Genomic DNA, 23,005 nt, shown 5'->3' with positions numbered 1-23,005 from the left:
TAATTGTTTTTAACTGTTGATTAATGGTGTTAATAATTAATGGACTAAAAACATTATTTTGAAATAAAATGGACCAAAGTATCTTTTAAAGTATTTTGAGAGTTTTTTTGAATTTACGGGATTAAAATTTTTAATTTTCAAAAAATAGGTTTAAAAAATCACCGTTATTTAAGAATAAAGATTTTAATTTAGAAAAAGAAATGTGAATAGCATCATCATCAAATGCAAAAAGAAAAACGCTGAAAACAATGATGGGGTCGCAGGAATTCGAAGGAATGGATTTAATGTAAGAAATCCAACGGTCTAGATTTTATGGTTGTAAACAAATAAATTACAACTGACTCTACTCTATTCCCCTTTATACTTTCCTGTCCCGTAAGATCCTTCGCCCCAAAGGAAAAAGAAGTCTCTTCGGAGAAGAAGTGAAAATCTTCCAAAGATCTTCTTAAAGAGGCAGAAGCAGAGCCAAGAAAAAAAGAAAGAAGAAGACAGTTTTTTTTTTTTAGAGAAGAAAACTTATCTATATAATTTTTGGTGGTGTACTCATAAACAGAAATGTCTTTAACATGTGTGAAAATGTCTGAGGATGTTTGGTTAACTTGTCTCACGCATGCATTGTCTACTGAAACTGAAGAGATCATGGGTCTTCTTCTCGGTGATATTGAGGTTTGTTTGATTTTTTTTTTTTTAGTAATTGGTTTTACATAAATCGCCTGTCCCAAAATCCAAGCTTTTTTATTCTTGACTTTTAATTGTGGGATTATTTCGTAATGTAATTCGTATATGGTGCTGATGTTAATATGGGGATTAGCTTTGAAATACCTTGGATTTTTTAAATTGTTAGCTGATAGGGGTTTTTAAAATTTTAGTCAAAATTTGATTGTATTCTTCCAAATTCTATTCTATTTGGTTATCTGCTGTGGGTTATATTCGAATTCAAGTTTTATCCTTTTCTTTTTCCTTATAAACTTGTGTGCTTTTAGTAAGAGCAGAATTGAAGTTGCAAATACTAGCTTTTATTATTCATTCATTCATTTATTTGTTGTCGGTTATATTTGATTTCAAAGTTCATTTTTATCTTTTTCCTTATCACATTCTGTGCTTTTACTGAGAGTGAAATTGAAGTTGATTGGTGTGTTTTTTGTGCTTTTCTGGTGGGTTTCTGGAGTGGGATTTTGGGGTTCTGGCTTTGTTGGTTTTCCCTGATTTCGTGTAGACTTTGGTGTTCTTAGTTATTACTTCATTCCTCTTCACTAAAAAGAGAAGTTATTAGTTTTGAAAATTTCTTGTTTCGATTCAACGTCATTTGGGGTTTTGAAGTCAATTAATTTATGTCCTTTTTAATGCCACTTATATTGTATATATGTAAATTAACAAGGTTGTCTTGTTGCTATTGGAGCCTCAAATGCTTTGTAGATGTTGAGAAGTTGTTTACATCTTAGGTATTTTGTTTGTTTACTGAACTGTGATTTTAACAAATTCTACTTCAGTTTGGCTAGTGCAGATTAGCTAAAGAAGTTAATACCTTACTCTTTGTGTCGAGCTTATTTGAATGCTTGTGTTTTTTTCCCTCACACTGATGCGGACGTTCCAGTTCTGGCATTCTTTATATTGGGGCTTGTTGAACATGGTTTCAAATGTATGTTTGATGTATTTCACAAAAATAATGTTGGAAGTGTATCCACCTTTTTGTTCATTTTGACTTTGTGAAACTTTGCATCTGATTAGTATTTTTACTCAAATACTGTACTAGGAACTTGAAACTCTTGTATACAGGCAATAACTGATGAACAATCTGATCATAGTAATCTTTGGTTTCCTACCAAGGAGTATTACAGAGTTTTAATATGATGGTTTCTCATTGGTCTTTTTCTGTTCGCTTTTCTCATATGACTTTGTTTATGATACTATGTTGAAATGTTGCAAATTTTAGTACTCAAAAGATGGAAATGTCACTGCATTGATATGGGGAGCATCACCACAATCACGATCAGATCGGCGGAAGGACCGAGTTGAGACAAATCCTGAACAATTGGCAGCTGCATCAGCTCAAGCTGATATATCCTTAGTCTTTGTGCAATTATTCCATCTTGGTTTTAAAATTATTTGGTCTTCATTACAATATAGAAGTTAATTTTCAAGATGCTTGCTTCGGCATTTACTGTGGTTCTTTAGTAATGATTCAAACCTTGTAATTTGTTAATATGTGTCAAAAAGAAATGGTTTATTTGTTTTGTGCAATATGACATATTTCTGGTATCAAGTTAATAATTTATGTAATTATGTGAAGCTATAGTTATAAATCTGCTTGTGATGTTTAATGTGGCATGATAGTTTTTCTGCTTACCGGCTTTCACCGAAAGCCATTGAAGTGCTAACATAAAATCAATGCTCTTCTAACCCCTTTGGTATGAAAATGTAGAGCTACTGTAACTTTGAATATAAATATCTTTTGCATGTTCTGATGCATAGTGATATGTTCGAGGTTGTTAGTTTTGTTGTGAAATTAACTTCAAGGCACAGAATGACGGCATCAACTGGCAGAACAACAAGAGTGATTGGGTGGTACCATTCACATCCTCATATAACAGTTCTTCCTTCTCATGTTGGTAAGCTTTGAACTTTAGTTTTCTTTTTGTAAAATTAATTTGTTGCTCCATCTTTTTTCCAAGAGAAATATATTTGTCTGTTTGAAGCTCTACATCGAAATAGCTAGGAGACTGATGTGATTTGTTTTACCTTTTTTATGAATTGAAATCAATGTTTATTAAAGTGCTTCAGCTTTCTGTGCTGTTTTCTTCGAGTTTTAAGTGAAAATTTTCACTTCACTTTCTATTACTTTTTAAAATCCTAAGTAGCATTCACTATTCTCTTCAGTGAATTTATTACTATTTTGTATCATGAATTATTGAATGGAAGAATGATTAGCCATTTTGCATGTCTAAGTTATACAATTTTCTGGTACACTCTCCTTTTTAATTGGCTGTGTTTTAAATTTAACCCATTAAATGCCAAATTCGGATGCTTTATTTATTTTTGTTAGCTGGAAGTTTAAACCTAGCAAGTGTGGAATCACACTCCCTAAATTTGAACCTGTGTAGCTGAGCTTTAGAGTGCTTGCTTGTTGTGAAACAAGGCTCTAAAGAAGAGGATTCTTCATTTGTTCTGATCAATCTCTGCTATAAGCACAATTGGAATTCTGAAGTATTGAACTGACCTTATTGGTTATTTATTTTTACTGAAGACTACTTATAGTTATTTCTTTTTAGATAGCTGCATATTTATGATTGGTTGCTGGACACTTAAAAGTGTCTCCCATTCCCTACTTTCTGCAGATGTGCGGACTCAGGCAATGTATCAACTTCTAGATTCTGGATTTATTGGACTAATATTTTCTTGTTTTAGTGAAGATACAAACAAGGTTAGTGCTTCATGGATGGTAGATAAATTAAAACTTATCTTATAAAAGTATTTTTAACCCTGCAAAGGTCAAAATAAAATTTTGTTAATTTCAGGTGGGAAGAATCCAAGTCATTGCTTTTCAGTCATCAGATGGGAAGCAGAGTCATGCATCAGGACCTGTTGCTTTATCTCCAGTGAATAGAAGTTCAGTCATCGATCTTGAGTCATCTTTAAGTTCTTCTGAAAATCCATTGGTGACATTGGGATCTGCAAAAGTAGATAGTCCTCTGCAAGACACTGGTGATTCCAGATTGACTCTGGTATCCAGTAAGGTACCATTTCTGATTACGAAGTTAAAATATGTCATATATCTTATTAAATATTAGGACTCTTAAACCAGCAAAACGAAGAGGGAATAAGGAATGTTTTAGGTAATGGAATGGAACATATTTGATATTATGCTGCAGTTGATTTTAGCTTGGCATAAAAGAGGTGGTTATGGTTTAGATTTGCTATTACTTTGTTTAACTTGTCTCTAGTATATGGTATCTCATAGTGGTCTCTCTAAATTCCTCACTAAGGAATTATGTTTTTGGAAAAAATGAAAAAGGTTTTTACTTCAAGGCAAGCACTGGGCTATTCCTGCTGTCTATGTCTGCAGAGAAGAAAGCTTACAACAGAAAACAACAAACTGAACCTTTTTTACCATGCCGGATCAGCTGTATAGATAATATTGCACCATTGTGCTGTATTTAAGATCATATACTCCATAAGATCAATAAACCAAGGTCCATTTCTATCTTCTATGTAGGAGAAAGCCTAATTGAAGTATACTTAGTTGCTTGAAAACTATATTGTAATGTCTTGTCTGCATGTTTGCTGGGAATAGAACATTATGAATGCAATGCGATACATTTAGCTTTTAAATTATAATTGAGGTTTTTGCTTCTTTTGGAGAACTATCCTAAGGTAAGATATGGTATTTATTTTTCATTGTACTAATGTGGTGAAAATGGCTGGGTATCTAGACGATGTGTTTTACAAGAGTGGTGACCACTCTTAAGTTTGTTGTTGTACTTATTATTTGTTCCATGCTTTTATGCTCTGTGTCATATTTTATGCTTGTTCTTCCTTATGATTCTCTTTCAATGTTGCTGCATATGGAATTGGACCAGGGTGGGGGACGGTCTGTTGACTTGGGAGGTTTCTTCGCTAATGCTGATGCCAACTATTTAGGGAGAGAGCAAAGCGAAGGAAACTATAATGCTAGTAATATACAGAATGCTGTTGTTGATATTGACCCCATGGATATGTCAGAAAGCATGCAAGAAGCCATGCACCGCTCAAACATGGACATGAGGTATAAATGAGTATGTCCTTGATCTCATGATACCTTTTTGGAATTGTCACTCAGAGATCTTGAATTTGTGCAAAGGAGATCATTTGGCTAGCATATACACAAAAACACACAAATGCATCCATGTGTGCTTTGGCATGTGCCTACACTTGCATATATTTTTCTGGTGCATTTTCATCTGCTAATCAATTTTGTCTTATTCTATCTGGAGTTTGTACAGAGCAATCCTCATCTTGTTTTTTTTTTTTTTTTGCTGACAGTGGTGCAGAGTATGTCAGGAAAGAAATTCCTCTTCATGTTTTGCCAACATCATCTCTTGTTAATCTTGACTCACCATTAATGTCATTTACGGATTTGCAACGTGTACTATATGAAGAGGAGCGGGCAGCATATAACCAAGCCATCTTGCAAAATATGAGGTTTTATTAATATGAATTTAATATACCATTCATAAGTATTTTTACTTTCTAACTTTAACTTATCATTTATCACCAATTCTAACTTGCTTCATTTGACTTAGAGACGGCAAAGTGCATCCTCTTTCTTTTATCCATCACACCTCAACATATCAGGCGTCCATGTGCAAGTTAATTGAATACTGGTTCGAAACAGATGCAGATCTCTTTAATCATTTGTGATTGCTTTTATGTTTGTACTTATGTTCTTTCTTATAATTTGCAGTTTAAGTCCTGCCATCAATGCACTTCAGGATCGATTAAAAGAGAATGAAATTCGGGTACAGAATGAAACTGAGTTGTTTGGTATAGCAGGTTCTCCTAATTTTAACATAGCTCAGATAAAAGTTACATTTTCTGTTAGACTGGCCTACCTGTGATATTTTTGGACATTCCCATACTACGAGTTGCAAACTCCATGTACCAACTTTGTCAGAGAATTGTCCTGTTAGTTCTCTGATTTATGCACTTTGGATAGGAGTATTGCTTTCCATTTTTTCTTTGGACAAGACATGCTTGGTGGAACATGATCATATTCTATTTGATTGGTCCTTGGATATAGACCCAATCAATACTATATTTCTCTTTGCTGGTTCATGATATCATCAAGTTCTTTCTGATATGAAATTTATTTTGGAGACTTAACAACTTCTGTTAAAACAGTTAGCAATGCTGACTGACGAAGCTAAGACTTTGGAGACTGAAGCCGTCAGGGGGAGTGGGCCAAGTTCTCCTCATCATGCTTCATCTCATGGATTCCGAGGAAGTGCTTTGGTTGGTCAGAGAGAGTTGCACAATTCAGCTGAGTCCATCAGTATGAGGACATATGCTGGTCCTGGGAGCCGAAGCAGAAAACGATCATGACAAAATTTCCAGACCAAACTTCTTCTCCATGCATTTGTGAGTAATTGTAACTGTGCCTGTTCCATTAATTTTCCCCTTTTTTTATTTCTTCATTGCTCTTTACATTGCATAGGTATGAGTTATGTGTAGAGATTGTCAAGTGTCAGACTGGCATGTTGTTTTCTGGTGTTGTAGACTTTGTTTCACTTGTCTATTAGGTTTTAAGATTAGAATACCCCAAATGTTGTTACCGATAATGATAAGAATTTCTCTTTGGGAAATTATGTTCCTTATTAAAAAAAGATGAAGAAGTTGCGTAACCATTTTTAGATAGATCATAAATTGAATTATGTTTCTGAATTCGATCTCAAAATTTACATGTTGATCACTGCTATTTATTTGAGTCCATTTCCTGTAGGTTTGAATGTGTTTTTGGGTTTATCGGAGGAACTTCTGCAACTTGGTTCTCGGCATCCGAGTTAAAGCAGGTCTAGTCTAGAGGCAGCTTGTTAAGAGAGCTTCTTAGTGATTGTTGTTGTCTTCCTGGTATTTCCGAAAGGAGATCCCCGAAGTGAAACTAGAATGATTGGGGACGAGATGGGTCATGGAAGAAACAATGCTGGTGTACATAATCTTGTTTCCATTTCCATCATGTTTCCTTGGGGCCCTGCAGTACTTTTGTTGATTGGGGCATTTTGCATTAAGTAACGGTGAACCCCTTTGTATGCACATTTTTCTCGCGTTAAATGTAAGTAATTATTCATGGATCTCTACTCTTTAGCAGCTGGTATTCTTACTGGAATGGTGCATTATTTATCTATGCTGGTAAAATTTTTTTTTATAGAAAGGGATATATTTTTTATTATGTTTTTAAATACTGTTTATTAAATGTATTATTCATTTATATATAAAATTTCTAATTGTATTGGAATAATCTTTATTGAAATATATACTTTTTTGGCTTTGATGGTTGTCAGAAACAATGTTTCCCGTTTTGGACATTTTTCGTAAGTGAATAGTATCTATAAATTAAAATTGGTTATAAAAATTATGAACTAAATTAATTAAATAAAACAATATTAAATTTAATATAAAATAATTTACTTAAATATTCAATAATTTTAAGACAAATTGTTATATATAAAGTTTTTAAACATATTACATAATGAGTACCAATAAAATAATAGTATAACATTTTCAATCAATTTTAAGATTATACGAAATTATTGAAAATATTAGATATATTTGAAAAAAATATTAAGTCATATATTATGAAATAATATTGTTCAATTAAATAATTTAATAATTGATATAAATTTTAAATTTATATTATTTATTATTATTAATGAATAGTTAAATCTAATATTAAACGATTTAAGATTATATAATGTTATTTAGTATAAGTAAGTTAATAAAATTATTTGGTTATTTAGTACTACTTAAAATAATAATATTATATAATTGAAATAATATTCATTAATAGAATATTAATACTATAATAGTTACAATTATTATGAAATTATTTTATGTTATATTAAATAATTTGATATTATGAAATTATTAATATTAAATAACATAACTTCGTAATAAGATTAATTATTATGATATCATGTAATAAATTAATATTAAATCAGATCAATTAATGTGGTATAGAATTGTAGTCTTCAATAATTAATTAATTAACATTTTATAATTATATATAATTTAATATTTTATATGATTATTATGCTATTTAAATTATATTAAACTATAATATGATTAAATAATTCTAATTTAATAGTATTATTAGATATGATTAAATAATATTTGTTTAACATCCACATTTAAAAATTTTTAATTTAATTTACTTAATATATTGTTATTTTTTATCCTTAAAACTTTCATTTTGCATACGAAATTGTTATATCTACAACAATTCCAACATGAAGCAACATTATCTTTGCCAAACATGTTTTATGTTTTCAAAATATTTTTTGGAATGCGATTAGCTATAATTAATCATCAAATTAGTACAAGAAAAAATATTACCTTCAGGCAGTCAGACAGCACTTCAATGGTCACAAAATACATCCAGCGTGGCTGCAATGCAAGATGTCTCTGCCAAAACACCAGGTTGCTTATTATGGGATCATACAAGACCACACAAATCAACAGAGATCATCACATAGCAACCTGAGGGAAAGGCCTGTACAAAAGATATTCTGTATACACAATACACACAAGATCATAACAACCATCTCTACTAGACTACATATCAACTGAACAACCAAATTGCAATTGGATAATTGTAGAGGACATAGTAACAGGAAAAAGGATCTGAGTCTTAACTTGTGGAGAATTTAGAATGGACAAACAAAGGCAAGGTAAGACTTTTAAGATTCAAAAAAAAGACTTCCATTGAGACGCTACCGTTCAAGGTGAAACGCCAAGCATGACAAGCTCAACAAGGTTTGTTGAATCAATTTTTTAATAGAAAGAAACAAGGCTTTCCACATATATCATTGTAGAAAAGCAATCTTAGGGATTTTATTGATGGTGCTTATGTAAATGGTGCCCTGCATTGGATAGGGGATCAAATAAGTAAAATTTTTGAAGGTAAATTGATCTTTGCTCTTGATCTTGGTACTGAGGAATATTATATAATTCTTGAAAGTGACATAAGATTCAAAAAGGAAAAATGTGACTATGATGGTACAATTTTATGTTACATGAATGTGGGGTGTTGGGAGGATGTTTATGTGTTTTTCGTTGGCACGCAACTTGTACATCCGATCATGTAAATTTATGGGTGATGAAAGAATATGGAGCCAGAGAGACTTGGACTGAACTACTTCATCTATCACGATACATATGACCGATAAATATAATTAATGTTAGAACTGTAGTATATTATAGGAATGATGAAAAATATTAGTAGATAATAATGGAGATACATGGTCTGCTTGGTTCAATCTGGAGAATGGAGCCAATAAGGAGACACTTCGCTGTTTCATTCTTCACATTGAAACAAGCAAACCATATATCTCTATTATCATCTACCAATATTTTTTCACCATTCTTGAAATATGCTACAACTCTAACATTGATTATATTCATCGGTCATATGTATTGTGACAGATAAAGTAGTTTAGTCCAAGTCTCTTTGGCTCCATATTCCTTCATCACCCATAAATTTACATGATCGGGTGTACAAGTTGCGTACCAACGAAAAACATATAAACATTCTCCCAACACCCTCACATTCATTTAATAAAAATTGTACCATCATAGCCACATTTTTCCTTTCTGAATCTTATGTCACCTTCAAATATCACATAATACTCCTCAGTACCAAGATCAAAAGTAAAGATCAGTTTACCTCTAGAAATTGTGCCTATTTCATCCCCTACCCAATACAAGGCACCATTTACATAAGCACCATCAATAAAATCCCGAGGATTGCCGTAAGGGCAATCCTTTATCCGCCAAGATTTAGCTTTCAGACTATAAACCATAACTTTGAAGCAATTTTGGGTCTTGGATCTGAGCATTTTAACCACCTTGTAGTCACTGTTACAGACATCATACCCAAATCCAAGTACTGTATTGTCAGAATACCAATATCTAGGTACTATATCATGATCCATTATATCATCACCTGGTGTTGGCAGATAATGGCATTTTCTGGTTGATGGATTCCACAAAGCAATGACGCCTTGTTCACTATGGCATACAGCAAGTAAACCATTGCAAGAACCAAATATTCTTAAAACGGGCGAGGGATTTGCACCGAGTTGCATAACGAGTCGAAGTCCACTGAACAAGCCTTCTCATCCTTTGTCGTAGAGTTATCAAGAACAAGCTTGAGATTGGTGTTGGTTTTCAAGGACTGATGCAGATGAAGTTGGGCGAAATCTAAACTATCTATTAGGGAAGCCCACAGCTTGGACACACATTTGAAGCAGAGTAGTGTCTCCACGGGAAGTCGACAAAGTATGTCGGGGATGAGATCGGCTGGAATACGAGACAGGTGGATGGTCGACACTGCAAAAATGCCTTAGTTGATTAAGAGACATGGAGGAAACAGAGAAAATAAAAGAAAATAAAACAGAAAAACAAGAAAACATGTTACACGGAAAAGAAGGTATTAGAGATAAATTTATTTATTTAATGAAGGAAATTATATGACAGATTTCAGAATTCATGACATCTCTCCATTGTGCATACTTCACAGCTTGATGATAATGACTTGGTTCGGGTACATTAGAAAGGATAGAAGTAAAGGCTTTATGAGAAGTAGATAACTGTGATGTAGACAGGTACTTAGTTATTGGATAATGAGTAACAGAATTGGAATGAGAAGAAGGTAGATCACATTGGTAGGCAAAAGGTACTTTGGTGGATTTCCAGCTCTGTTACTCTTTCTAAGAAGCTGAGAATTTATAGAATCGGTAATTAGGTTATTTTCAGAAACATTGTTTTCTGGGGAAATGGTATTTTGAGAATTATAATTGCTTGTGTCAACTTCATGCTCTTGATGGGTATGTAATGGATGAATATGTGAATGTAAAGTGACATCAGGTGAATTAAAAGAATGAAGCAAATCAAATGGTGATGAAGCTGTGTCAAGCAGAATGGGAAATGAAGTATAAGAATCAGCTGTTTGTTGCAAATGTTTAAAAGGAAACATAGATTCATGAAAAATGATGTCCCTAGATACAAAGACATTATGCATCTCCAAATCGTATAGCTTTTAGCCTTTTATTCCTATAAGATAACCTATGAAAATACACTTAGTAGCTCTTTTATCAAATTTCTTTCTATCACTTGAAATGGTAGATACAAAAGATAATGATCCAAACACTCTAGATACGTCCTTAGTTTGATGCAAAAATTCCTGCTTCAAGAATTGAAATCAGATGGAAGCCAGCGGACAGTAGCTGATGTTTGCATCAATGTCTGTGGATCTTCTTTCAACAGTTAGGAAAGTTTATGCTGCTGGATATAGCAGCAATAAATTTGATGAAAACCTGAGAACTGAAAAACATGGAAAGTTATCCAAGTGTCAAGAGTGGCACAAATGTCGTTGTAAAAGCTCAGAAAATAGTTTAGTTATTCCAACGGAATGTAGCTGTCACTCTGTAGGCACCACCTCTCCAAACATCGAATTCGTGTTTTATTTAAAATTTGTTTACAAAGATGGAGAGATGGTTCCTATAGATTCCAACGAAGAAATTTCTTTTCACTGTAAATTCAAGACGTTGTGCCTTTGTTCTTTTATAGAGTCTATATTAATGACAAAGCAGCTTTTGATTGATTTTGGCTTTTACAGTATCAATTATCTAGCTGTGGCAAGGTGAGTTTCTATGGAGAGTTTAAAAATCAAATTTTGTAGGCTAAGCATTTGCTAAGGCAGTATCATTTCTTCTTCCTCAGGCATAGTAGACCGGTCCTACTTTCTTTCCTACTCAAAACTGCTTCCCCAAGTTTTGGTTTCCTGGGTAGAAGCTAACCTAAACCAAGATTGAATCACCCAAAATTTCCAGAGGTAATGATGACAGGAATATTAATGCCCTTGCAACCACTAAGAAATTCTATTTATAAAAAGTAGGTATCATACTTGATATTATAAATAATTTTATCTCCAATAGAACGGATACCAAGAATCGGAGCCAAAATGGAAATACATGAAAACAAATAAAAGAAAATAAAACAGAAAAACAAGAAAACTTATTAAACAGAAAAAAAAGGGATACCGAGAATCGGAAGAGCGGCTTGAGAAGGTCCTGTGGCAGTGAACAACGGCCGGCGACAAAGAGGGCGGCGTGCCGGCGACAAAGGCGGCGGTCCGGCGACTCAGAAAGCGAAACAAGGGAAGGACATTGCGAGAGAGCCCATTTTTATATGATCATTTAATTTTGAGAGGGCTTATTAAGTCGCAAAATGGGTTCTCCAGAAAAAAATAAAAGAAAAGGGAAGAAAAAGAAAACAAAACAGAAAAACAAGAAAATATATGAACTGGAAAAGGAAAGGGAAATGCAAAATGGGTTCTCCAAAGGAAAGTAAAACAGAAAAACAAGAAAACATGAACTGGAAAATGAACGGAAAATGCGAAATGGGTTCTCTGGTAAAAATAAAAGAAAATGAAATAAAAAAAATAAAACAGAAAAAACAAGAAAACATGAACTTGAAAATGAAAGGAAAATAATGCCCAATGCGTTCTCCAGAAAAAATAAAAGAAAATGGAAGAAAAACAAAATAAAACATGTTAAACGGAAAAGAAGGGATACCGAGAATAGGAGCCGTTTCTTGAGCGGCACCGGTGAACAACGGCCGGCGACACGGGAAGGGAGTTGAAGAGATACTAAACAGAAGGACAAGAAGAAAAGGAGAGGAGCTAAGCTTGGGTATTAATATCTCTATATATAACACACACGTACACATTAGCATTAAAAATACGGCATCGTTTGAGGGAATTAATCTCGAGTTTTGAATAAATTTTAAAAAGATCGGCGCTGGAGATGAGCTGCTGTGTGGAAACCATTTTGCCGTATCCCACAGCCACTGCTTCAGCTTTGTTGACTTCGATGCTGTCCGTCTCTCGACGGAGCTCCGGTTGGACCCCCGAAGGTAGCTCTATCCACTCTTTTTTCATGTTGATCTGTTTCTTTTTTTGGGTTTTCAAGGCATTCTAACTTTTAACTACATAGAAAGTTTGCTTCTTCTTATGATTCAATGAAAGTTGAATGAAGTGAGATGTAATGCTTCTTCGAGTCATAGTTCCTACTGGGAAGTATTTGCTCCTTAGTTACAGAAGCAAAATGATAAAATTCAAATTTTTTAAGGGTTCCTGAACCTAAACTTTGCAGTGTACCAAATGAGAGGCTTAAGTTTTTCATATCATTTTCATTCTTTATTACATATCAGAATGCAGAAAAAATGTTGGAGACAAAATACCAAGTAGAAACAAGGTAAAGTGAAAGTCTTGACTGGTAAATAGTCATTTGCTTGATAACACTTAATGAAGCTAAGTTTGGAGAAAGATTACTCCGAAAACATGTATTAGAAACTAGAATTAATGATGGAAAGCAGGCTGTCTCTGTGAAGTATGAGCGGCCCATAAGAATTGTTGTAGATGAGCATCAACCACTCAAAACAGTAGCCAAATGTTGCATATTTGTGCTCCCTGTGTCACCTCTTTTTTTGATAGGTAATCATTGCTCCTCTGTCTCATAAATAAATGAAAGAATGTAAATTCTTTTCTCATTTTGTAGGGCAAGACAAGACTAGATGAAGGACAAGCACGGAGGGAGTGGCTTGTATTAGAATTCATTGTTAAACTTTTGGAACTGTTACTGAATTTTTCTTTAGTAGTTTAGTTGGGGAGATCATCGTTCTGAATTAATGTAAAAAGACGTGAGGTTGAATGCTATGTCTTGTAATTTCATTGGTTTAGAGATTACAGATGAAATCTTGTTCAAATAGTTTTTAAACAAGTTAGCCAATCGATCCTGAAACTACTGTTAAACTTTTGAAATTTGGAACCAATTTATGTAGCTTGCTATTGTTTTTGTTTGTTTTGTGGATGTTTAGACTTAATTTAAAATATGCACTTTATGGATTGGAAGGGGTCAAAAGGCCCTCATGATGCACATTAGTTGTAAAAGTACTAAATGCATGAAATCTGACACTTCTTTTCAGTCAGTAAGGGTGTTGCTCGTGCATATTTGAGCCGAACTTGTTATTTGGCTGTTAATAAGTGTTCCAACTTAACTTGAACTAAACCTTAATTTCATTCTTATTCATGCCAGTATAAGGATATAAGACCAATAATGATTTGTTGTTTCACTCAGATTGCAATGATGATGTATGATGAATGTCAGAGAGTTCGGGCAAAGTTTTTGATAAATGCAGTCTAAGACAAGGTGGTGGAATAAAGCTTTATAGTAGGGTCTTAGATACTTTTTCCTTCTTAAATTTTTAACAAGGTGATGAATAACATTCTTATTAGTCAACAAGTTGGAAGGAATTAAGTCATAAATATATGAATGTCATGCATATATAGCGTTACCCTCTCCCCTTCCCTGCCGATATGAAAGCCACTCTTAATCTTACCAGTGACCTCAGCAGCCACAGCTAGCCTTCACTCTCCCACTAGGTCCATTTGGAGGTACTGAATCATTCTTTTCATGATTCCCCGAGCCTGTCTGCCATATTCTAATGGTACCATCTTCAGATCCTGAAGCGTAGGATTCCCCTCCAGGTGAGGAACATACACAGTGGACAGGACCATGCATGGTGACCCTTGTTGCAACCTACACGAATATATAGTTAAAGCACAACATGATTACATCTGTTACCACTATGACAAAACGCCATTAAAAATACGATCGCATCAGCCATTATTGAAGTCATCATCAATATTGCTGCTCATCTCACAAAATCAAAGAGGCACCTAACAATCTCTTCTCCAGTATGGAAATCAAACAAATGGACCCACATGTCTTCACCTCCAGCAATGAACTTATTGCCATGCTTTGGTTCCAATGAAGCTGATTCTACACTGCATGGCATGTAGTAGCTTTTAACCAATGCAAAACTAATAACAGCAATTACAAATGTCAGCAGCCATGGTGGCAAAAGAACAGAGTCTACAAGAGTAGTCCTGCTCAAAACTTACTGATTTGCATCCCAAAACTTAACATGAGATCCATCAGCAGTGGTTATATGGCGGCCATCCTGACTCACTTCAGCACTGGTGACAGGGGATTTGGTCTCAAGTGTCTGAACAATTTTGCCACTTCTTAGATCCCACAACATTTTCCTTAGGCATTCGACTTTTTTTTGGAACAACTCCCTGATTTGGAAATCTGGCAAGATCACGAATAGAGAAATTATAGTCAGAGCATTTAGCTTTCATCCACCATGCATTTTTGACTTTGATAAGCTCAAGTATCGGTATGCCATCTCATTCTTTACTTTTGAAAACAATTTCATTTCTCTCGTTCCAAATAGCCCATATAACATTGAAATCAAATTGTTGAAATAGAAAGCAAAATTGAGAGAGTATGTTTTACTATGCAAATGCAACCATGCTTCAAATTTTATAATTTAAAAATATGTATACCTATGAATAATTATTATTTAGGATAAAAATTATGACTCATAATTTTTATTTGGATGTAATACACTAATCTCTCTAAGTCTTGACTATAATTACTCGTGGACCTATTAATATTCAAAATTGACAGTTCACTTTAAACATGTAAATAATATTAATAGATAAATGTGAAATATTTAAAATACCATTCTTCTTTCTCCACTATTTTCTTTTCTTTCGGGCGGGTAGATAGCACTCCCTTATACTAACTGGCCATCCTGCATCTAAATCTGGCTGTGAAATGTTATATTCAGCTGGATCTCCTTAGGGGAGCACAAGATCTGGCCGCACACCTTAGATCTTGCACTCCCCTAGGGTGCACCAGATCGGCGCTCCCTTGGGGGAGCACGATCTAGCCAAATTTGGAGCACTCCAACTAGATCTAGCCATGAGGTGGCTTGTCGACAAGAGGTAAGGTAGAGAGAATTATTATGTTTTTGAATAAGAGAGAAAAAATTTTAAAAATTAAAAATTAAAAATTATATAATGGTAATTTTTAAAATTAATGAAAGATAAAATTATTTAATAAATATTATCACGTAATTAAATTCATAGAAACATTGATAGTTGACTAACGGTAAGATTTTTGTGTCAAAAGAAAATATTCTTTTGGGGTGAACTCTACATTTTGAATACTAATAAATTTGCATGTAATTATGACTAATCCTTAGGGAAGTAAGTGTATTTTACCCTTTTTATTTTGTTGTTTATTATGAATTATATGTCATTTTATAATTATTTATAATTTATAAAATTTTACTCAATTATTATTTAATTTTTAATAAGTTAATAAATAATTTTTAAATAGTTACTAATTAAAAAGTTAATTTTAAAATTTTACTTTAATATATATATTTTTGAGAATTCATTTGCTTTTTCCCTTGTACCTTTATAATTTCAAAATTTGTTAACTAAATTTTGATTAGTTATAGTATATTGTTTTTGACAAAGAAAATTTTATCTTACACATAAATTTTATTTAATTTTAATTTTCTCTTATGAAAATATTTACCTTAAAAAAGTTAATTATTGTGGATGAATCAAAACTTGATCCATGAAATATTATCTTTATCATTATAAATATGATATTTATGTATTAAATCATTTAGATAAAATTAGTTAAAAATTAAATGACATAATACTTTAAAATACCTCTGAACTATTTTAAAAAAATTCAAATAAACTCTTATTTTTCTATTCTTCTATTGCGCTTAATCAAGCATTTGCACTTCTAATTGTAATTAATTAAAATGTCACTTATCATTTTATACTAATGTAGTGGTGATGTTGAGGATGAAAATTTCACATTATCATATCATCTAGCCACATCAGGATACTACGCTATCATCCATTATGACATATCAACTTCATACGGTATTGAACAATATAAGCGGCATTTTGACTAATAATAATTAGTCAATAATTAGTCATTATGTCCTGTTTGGTTTAAAATAAAAATATTATAATTTAATTAAACACAATAGAAAAAGTTTGTTTGAATTTGCACAATATTAGATATTATGTGAAACTAGAAATGCTATATATATGTGTGTGTGCGTGCGCGCATTAATATTTTTGTATTTAATGCCCCTTTTTTTATCATGCTTCTATCCAAGGAGTCCAAGTTTCTATAAATTGAGAATCCTCCTAAAGCAAAGAATGCACACGAAAGTTACTTTTCGAACAATGGTCAGTTCACATGCTATGCCAAATTCTGATTCTATCTCACAATGCAATCTTAAGCTCTAGTAGAAACCAAACCTCATCTTCTTTCGGTTCCCACATCAGACACACTTTCTCTTGTAGTCACAAACCTCACAAAGGAAACCATCCTGCTTGGGTTGCCATTAACCGCCTTTTATTGGAACATGGTCATGTGGAACTTGAACACTTTCGGCTCTTTCATCGAGTAGGCAGTGGAAGTATGAGAAATGTATATCTTTGCTTGAACACTTCCGGCTCTTTCATCGAGTAGGCAGTGGAAGTACGAGAAATGTATATCTTTGCTAGATTAAGAACACCCCCATCAGGTTTGATGCTCACTGCCTTTATGCTATGTAGGTGTTAGATACAGATGCATTAAGAGTTAGCAACAAATTACATAAAGCTGCAATTGAGAGGAAGATTTTAGGAATGTTTGATCATCTTTTCCTTCCAACATTGCATGCAGAGTTTGATTGTTGTCAGTACTCGTGTTTGGTCATGGAATATTGTCCTGGTGGTGACTTGCTCACTTTTCTGCAGCGCGAGTCCAATATGAGATTTAGTATCCCAACAGCAAAGAAAGTCTTCATATTGCTAAAACTTTTGAGGTAGCTATGCCCATATCTGTTGAATTGATATTTTCTTGAGAAACTAGAGGAAAGAAGCTCTCGTTTCGTGCATCACTGATACCTTTATGCATGCGTAGTGACATGACACGTTAGACATGATATAAGCTACAAAGATTTTGATAAATTTGCGGCTCACAAATGTTTCACCTTGTATTGAACAGGGGCAAGCCGTTTGATTTTCCTCCAGACTCGTTTGTGCCTAAAATATTTATTGATTTTGTTTCAAATCTGAATTCTTTTCTTTCTTGATGGCTATTAAAGAAACTACAAATAGTCATATCTTTTTGGTGTAGTCCAAGCAAGCAGAGTCCCATTTTAATGGTATTCAATCATTCTTTATCTTATATAGTTATTGTTGGAGATATATATAAAATCACTATAGCTAAAGTTGCTTCAACAGATTCTATGCAGCTGAAGTCCTTGTAGCTTTGGATTATCTTCACATGATGGGTGTAATTTATCGTGATCTCAAGCCAGAAAATGTGTTTGTTCAAGAAGACGGCCATATAATGCTCTCTGACGTTGATCTCTCCCTGACGTGCAATGTTTCACCAAAGCTTATAAAATTTAAAACCAATACCATGGACAAGAACTGCAATTGCAATTCTCATTTACCAATATTGTCTAGCATGAAAAAGAAGAAGACAGCTTCAAATGTTGAAATAATACTACAAGTGGAAATGCATAAATCTGATGTTGAAATATGGGGCTGAACCGACTGATGCTCGATCAAATTCATTTGTTGGCACTCGAGAGTATTTGGCTCCAGAGGTGATACTGGGATTAGGCCATGGAAGTGCTGTAGATTGGTGGGCATTTGGGGTAATCTTGTATGAGCTCTTGTATGGGAAGGCCCCTTTTGAGGGTGATAGAGAGGAGCCAACATTAAGAAACATCCTTAAACACCAATAACTTTTCCTAGGACTTGTTCAAGTAATGCTAGAGAGTGCCAAGACATGGAAAAGGCAAATGACTTGATAAGAAAGCTTCTGGTGAAAAATCCAGAAGAAGAGAATGGGCAATTTGTGGGTTCTGTTGAAATAAAGAAGCATAATTTTTTTGCAAAGGTATGCATTGGACTCTAATTAGATCACTCAAGCCTCCAAAATACAAACATCTAAGAGATGGTTAAGTCTAATTTCCAAATCAAATGCGCAACAAAAAGACAAATGCTGCATATAAGGTCTCTCACCATCCTATCTTCAAATGTATAATTGTTGTGAAGTACTGGTGGTTTCACTAGTATCCATCAATAATGGAAACTAAGAAATGTATCCATGTGTCAAAAATATTATGCAATCCTTTATGCTTTCAATTTTGCTTGCACAGCTTTCTTTAACAAGTAGAAGTCAATTAGTAATTATACTTAACTACACCAAACTGAAGTAGTAGTATTCTTATGTGCATGAAAACTTGCAAACTAATTGTAGACATGTATATTAATTACTAATTACCTCCATCTCTTCCCTTCTTACCTCCCTTCTTTCTCTGTCTCATCTTCTCACAATGTCCTGAGGCAACTTGGAAGAAAGGGTTTTCCTTAACATTACCAATAATTTATTCCAATATTAACTTCTACATATATAACAGATAAGGGGGAATGTTCTGACAGTACTTATAAGTTATAATTACTTATCTATGTTTATTGAAACCAATATATTTTCCCTAGCTTCTCCTCATTCTCGAATCAATGATGTTTGATCTTTTGAAATATTTCAAGTTACATGGATCCCTAAAAAGTATTGAAGAATTAGGTTGAACAGTTTGCCTATAAATCATAAAAGAATTTTTTAACTCTTCTTTTCTGTTGTGTGCTTTGTCTTGCAGGCTTTGGGAATGGGTTGTGCAAAATTTTCTCTTTAACTCTCTTATACCACAAAATTAAAAAATGATAGCATAGCTTCCACTCTTTTAGGCTTTAGGAAATTATATGCTCAAGATTTAACAAATTAATGGCTTAAAGAACCAACATGTTAACATGCATCATAATTGGAATTGTTACATGCAATTATATTGGGATATTTAATTTAATGATAGGTGTATGATTTATATTCTTTACTTAAAAAATTAAATTCAAATTCGAATGTCCCCCACACTTATTAATGACTTTAACAATATCAACATCATTGGCTTTTGATTCATGTATTAATTCTCTATGAAAGGGACGGCGATGAAAATGGTAGCAACGATCTAATGAGGTGCTACATATGCATGAATACACAAGCTGTTGTGAGTTTGGCCACATGAAGAAAGTGAGAAGTTCTTACACGATAAAAACTCCTTATCACAAATTATTTGACAATAAAAATATATTGTCCATAGCCTAGAAACGACAATAACCTTGAATGTGTGCCTTTTGTTTTATTTCCACCCAGGCCCTACATTATCTCAACTACTAACCACACCCTGGAGATGATGCATTAAATTGAAAATGTACCTGCCCCAAATTTAGGTTGGAAGCTTGTAATGACAAGGAAGAATCCTAACACTCACCCAAATTGATCTCCAAACCCCAAATTGTTTTCCTTTTCTTCATTTACTTTTTTATAAAAATAAATAACATAATTTATGAAAAAATCTTTATTTTTTTTAAAATTAAATAAATGCTTATTCTTCTATTGTATTTAATCAAACTCTTATTATTTTTGACTAAATAGACTCTATGGTTAACGATTGAATAATTGTCATTAGTCAATAAAAATTTGTTGTTAAAATATTATTTATCATTTTATACCCATGTAACGATAACACAACATCAATGCAACATTGACGTGGAAAGTGAAAATGCTATATGGTTATATCATCATCTATTATGACATATCAACATGTCACGTCAATATTACATGACATAGAATAATAAGTAAAATTTTACTAAAAAAGTAGTAAATCATTGATCATAAGGATTTATTTTACTCGAAATAAAAATTGTAAAGGTTTAATTGAAGACAATAAAAAATAAGAACTTATTTAAATTTTTTTAAATAGATTAGAGATTTTTTAGATATTATGCTAAAATAAAATTAAAAGTTAGAGATTTTTACTTATTATGGATTTGGGAGGATGACTATAATGTAAATATGAAATATGAGCCCAAAAAGTGAGATAAAAAGGAAAATCATCATTTACTTTTGTTGCTATGACACCTCAAATAAAAATTAATTTTTGCTGGAAAAAAACTCCAATAACTAGGTAGATCATCAGAAAAATAATTAATATAACAATCTCTTTCCCCCGTTGTTTCTATTCTTAATTTTTCTAGCTTATATGATCAGATTGCATTAAACCTCATAATTCACTAGGAGAGGAAAAAAGGAAAATGAGAAACTACATGAACAATTTTTATAATTATTATATGGTCAAAAGACCTATCTAGTCCTTGTATTCTCCAATTTTGTCCAATTTAGTTCTTATACTCAAATCGAAGCAATTTAGTACTTTGATTTTGAGAATTGCTCCAATTTAGTCATTCCTTCTAATAGCATCCATTTAACCATTCAAAGAGATGACATCAGCGCTGATGTCGCAAACTTTGATGACATAGCTGTAACACCCCATACCCTCGTATAGTAGTCAATATAACCGTATCGATAAGACGAAGAGGCAATTGACGTAAATTTAAGTGTCAAAGAGCAGTGACGTGTGAAAAGAATAGTTTGAAGTAAAATATTTTGCACATAACAAAATAATAATTAAATAATAATATTTTTATCGAGGATGAATTAGCGAGTTAAAAGGTGATTCGAAAGTGAACCAGGACAAAGTGAGATATTTTGGGTCTTGAGGAGACAAGTGGAGAATTTTGGAATAAAATAATATTAAAATATTAATAGTTTATCTGTTGTCGAAATTAGTCATGAAGGAGGATTATATGATTAATCTAAGTGGGAGAGAAAAAATAGGAAAGAATTTCAAAAAAAAAATGACGATAGTGGGACTCGCGTGTCATTATTAAATAGAGTTAGAACGGATAAGTAAATATTTAAATATTATGGTGACATCTTGGTGAAGTGCAAATTTTATATCCTATTTGTACAAGTGCAAAGGAAGGACCAAATTGTAAAGGATGAAAGTTTGGAGGCTCACACGGTAAATAAAGAAAAGTTTGAGGACTTATGTGTAAATTTTAATATTTGAATTTAAAAGGGAAATTACTAACCAAAGAAGGTTAGATTATGTAGAATATGAGATATACATGTGAAATTTACTATTACATGCAAACTATAGTGTACAAAAAGGAATAGTTAGTGGGGGACATAGGGGACCCCCACCATGTGAAGTAAAAAAAAGAATGAGACTAAAATTTATTTGCATGTAATGTGATTGGTGCAATGGTGGTCAAATGAAGAAAAAAGAAATTGAGTTGCATGTGACTTGAATGGGTCAAAGAGAAGAATTGATTGGCATGACATGTAAAGAGAAAAGAAAAGAAAATAATGGAAAAAGAATGGTCAATGAAGGTGGTGGGTGGAAAAGTCCAAAAGCCTTTTTGGCTTGTAATTTTAACTACATAAAAGAATAAGGAAATGCCAAAATAACCAAGCTTTGGGCAATCTACCCATGAGAGAAGAAAAGAAAGAAAATTTGAGTAGTGGGGAACTTGGGAGAATCCACCCACACCAAGGAATGGCAAAATATCTTTACCTTGAGAAAACCCGCACCATGGAAAGAAAAAGAGAGAGAATTAGCTTGGAAGCAAAGAGAGAAAGGAAAAAAAGGAAGAAAGAAAGAAAGAAAGGAGAAAAAAGAAAAAGACAAGGTTCGGCCTAGTAGTTCCAAGCTAAGGAAGGTAAGTAGAGCTTTGAATTTAGTTGTGATTTCTGTTGGCTCCATTAGTTTTTGATGATAATAAAATATTTTCATTTATTTGTGTCTAATATCTTTACTTGAGTGTGCAAGAAAATTAATATATGAAATTAATCATTTAACTCCTCAAAGAGTATATCAAAAGAAAAGGAGGAATAAAAACAACAAGATGTAACTATCTAACAAGGAGGAAGCCTATTGGTGAAACAAGGAAGAATATTGGTTGACCAAACTTCAAATTGAAGAAATGGTGGGCTGAAGAGTTTGAGAAATAGAATCAACTTAGTCGACTAAGTCAGTCGTAACTGCTCTCTGCCAGAATCTGCAACCTAAAACAAAACCAACATAGTCAATCAAGTTAGTCGATTAAGAGCTCTCTGTCTGTAATTTGAACCAAAGCACTACAAGACAGATTAACGGCTAGAACTCATCCTCAACTGTTTCCAATAGCCATAAATTGTCAAACTGCCACCAAAGTTGCATCTCCAAGTATAAAAGGGTCTTCCAACAATTAGAATCAAGTTTTTTAGAAGCCTTGAAAGAGATTTGAGCTATAGAAAGTTGAAAAACCAGAAAAGCTTCACTGCACTTGTCTACACTTAAACGCCTACTCCTTGCATTTGTATTTAGTACTCAATCTTGTACCACTCAGATCAACCAGTGATCATATGTA

General features: G+C 33.1%; 2 protein-coding genes and 2 pseudogenes across 3 annotated transcripts; 2 read left to right on the top strand and 2 right to left on the bottom strand.

Annotated features, from left to right (window-relative positions):
- On the top strand, positions 366-6,837 carry LOC18595762 (lys-63-specific deubiquitinase BRCC36). 2 transcript variants are annotated; one of them, XR_001928563.1, is made up of 11 exons: positions 366-666; positions 1,934-2,059; positions 2,522-2,609; positions 3,336-3,421; positions 3,516-3,734; positions 4,578-4,762; positions 5,020-5,178; positions 5,280-5,360; positions 5,441-5,529; positions 5,878-6,114; positions 6,476-6,837. XR_001928563.1 is itself a non-coding variant. In XM_007023851.2 (11 exons), exons 1-10 carry the CDS (start codon positions 556-558, stop codon positions 6,076-6,078), a joined length of 1,311 nt encoding a protein of 436 aa, XP_007023913.2. In that variant the 5' UTR covers positions 366-555; the 3' UTR covers positions 6,079-6,114; positions 6,476-6,837. The 2 variants fall into 2 exon arrangements, 1 of the variants encoding a protein (XP_007023913.2); XM_007023851.2 differs by having other exon boundaries at positions 5,441-5,495.
- Positions 8,244-12,691, bottom strand: LOC18595761 (annotated as a pseudogene).
- Positions 13,911-14,899, bottom strand: LOC18595759 (serine-threonine kinase receptor-associated protein). Its single transcript, XM_018123781.1, has 3 exons — positions 14,717-14,899; positions 14,496-14,635; positions 13,911-14,351 (listed from the first exon to the last, which is right to left on the bottom strand). Exons 1-3 carry the CDS (start codon positions 14,854-14,856, stop codon positions 14,269-14,271), a joined length of 363 nt encoding a protein of 120 aa, XP_017979270.1. The 5' UTR covers positions 14,857-14,899; the 3' UTR covers positions 13,911-14,268.
- On the top strand, positions 16,896-18,661 carry LOC18595758 (annotated as a pseudogene).

This window comes from Theobroma cacao, chromosome 6, assembly GCF_000208745.1.
Source record: "Theobroma cacao cultivar B97-61/B2 chromosome 6, Criollo_cocoa_genome_V2, whole genome shotgun sequence".
NCBI lineage: Eukaryota > Viridiplantae > Streptophyta > Magnoliopsida > Malvales > Malvaceae > Theobroma > Theobroma cacao.
This window is presented reverse-complemented; position numbering and strand designations above follow the sequence as displayed.

What these genes read in the sequence shown, in the direction of transcription:
- LOC18595759 (XM_018123781.1), bottom strand. Translation starts at nt 14,856, where the DNA reads ATGTTGTGGGATCTAAGAAGTGGCAAAATTGTTCAGACACTTGAGACC. An exon ending in AAGTTTTGGGATGCAAATCA is followed by an intron (nt 14,636 to 14,716) that starts GTAAGTTTTGAG and finishes TGCTGTTATTAG; the next exon opens with TTTTGCATTGGTTAAAAGCT. An exon ending in CCATACTGGAGAAGAGATTG is followed by an intron (nt 14,352 to 14,495) that starts TTAGGTGCCTCT and finishes ATATTCGTGTAG; the next exon opens with GTTGCAACAAGGGTCACCAT.
- LOC18595762 (XM_007023851.2), top strand. Translation starts at nt 556, where the DNA reads ATGTCTTTAACATGTGTGAAAATGTCTGAGGATGTTTGGTTAACTTGT. An exon ending in TTCTTCTCGGTGATATTGAG is followed by an intron (nt 667 to 1,933) that starts GTTTGTTTGATT and finishes TGCAAATTTTAG; the next exon opens with TACTCAAAAGATGGAAATGT. An exon ending in TAAAAGAGAATGAAATTCGG is followed by an intron (nt 5,496 to 5,877) that starts GTACAGAATGAA and finishes CTGTTAAAACAG; the next exon opens with TTAGCAATGCTGACTGACGA.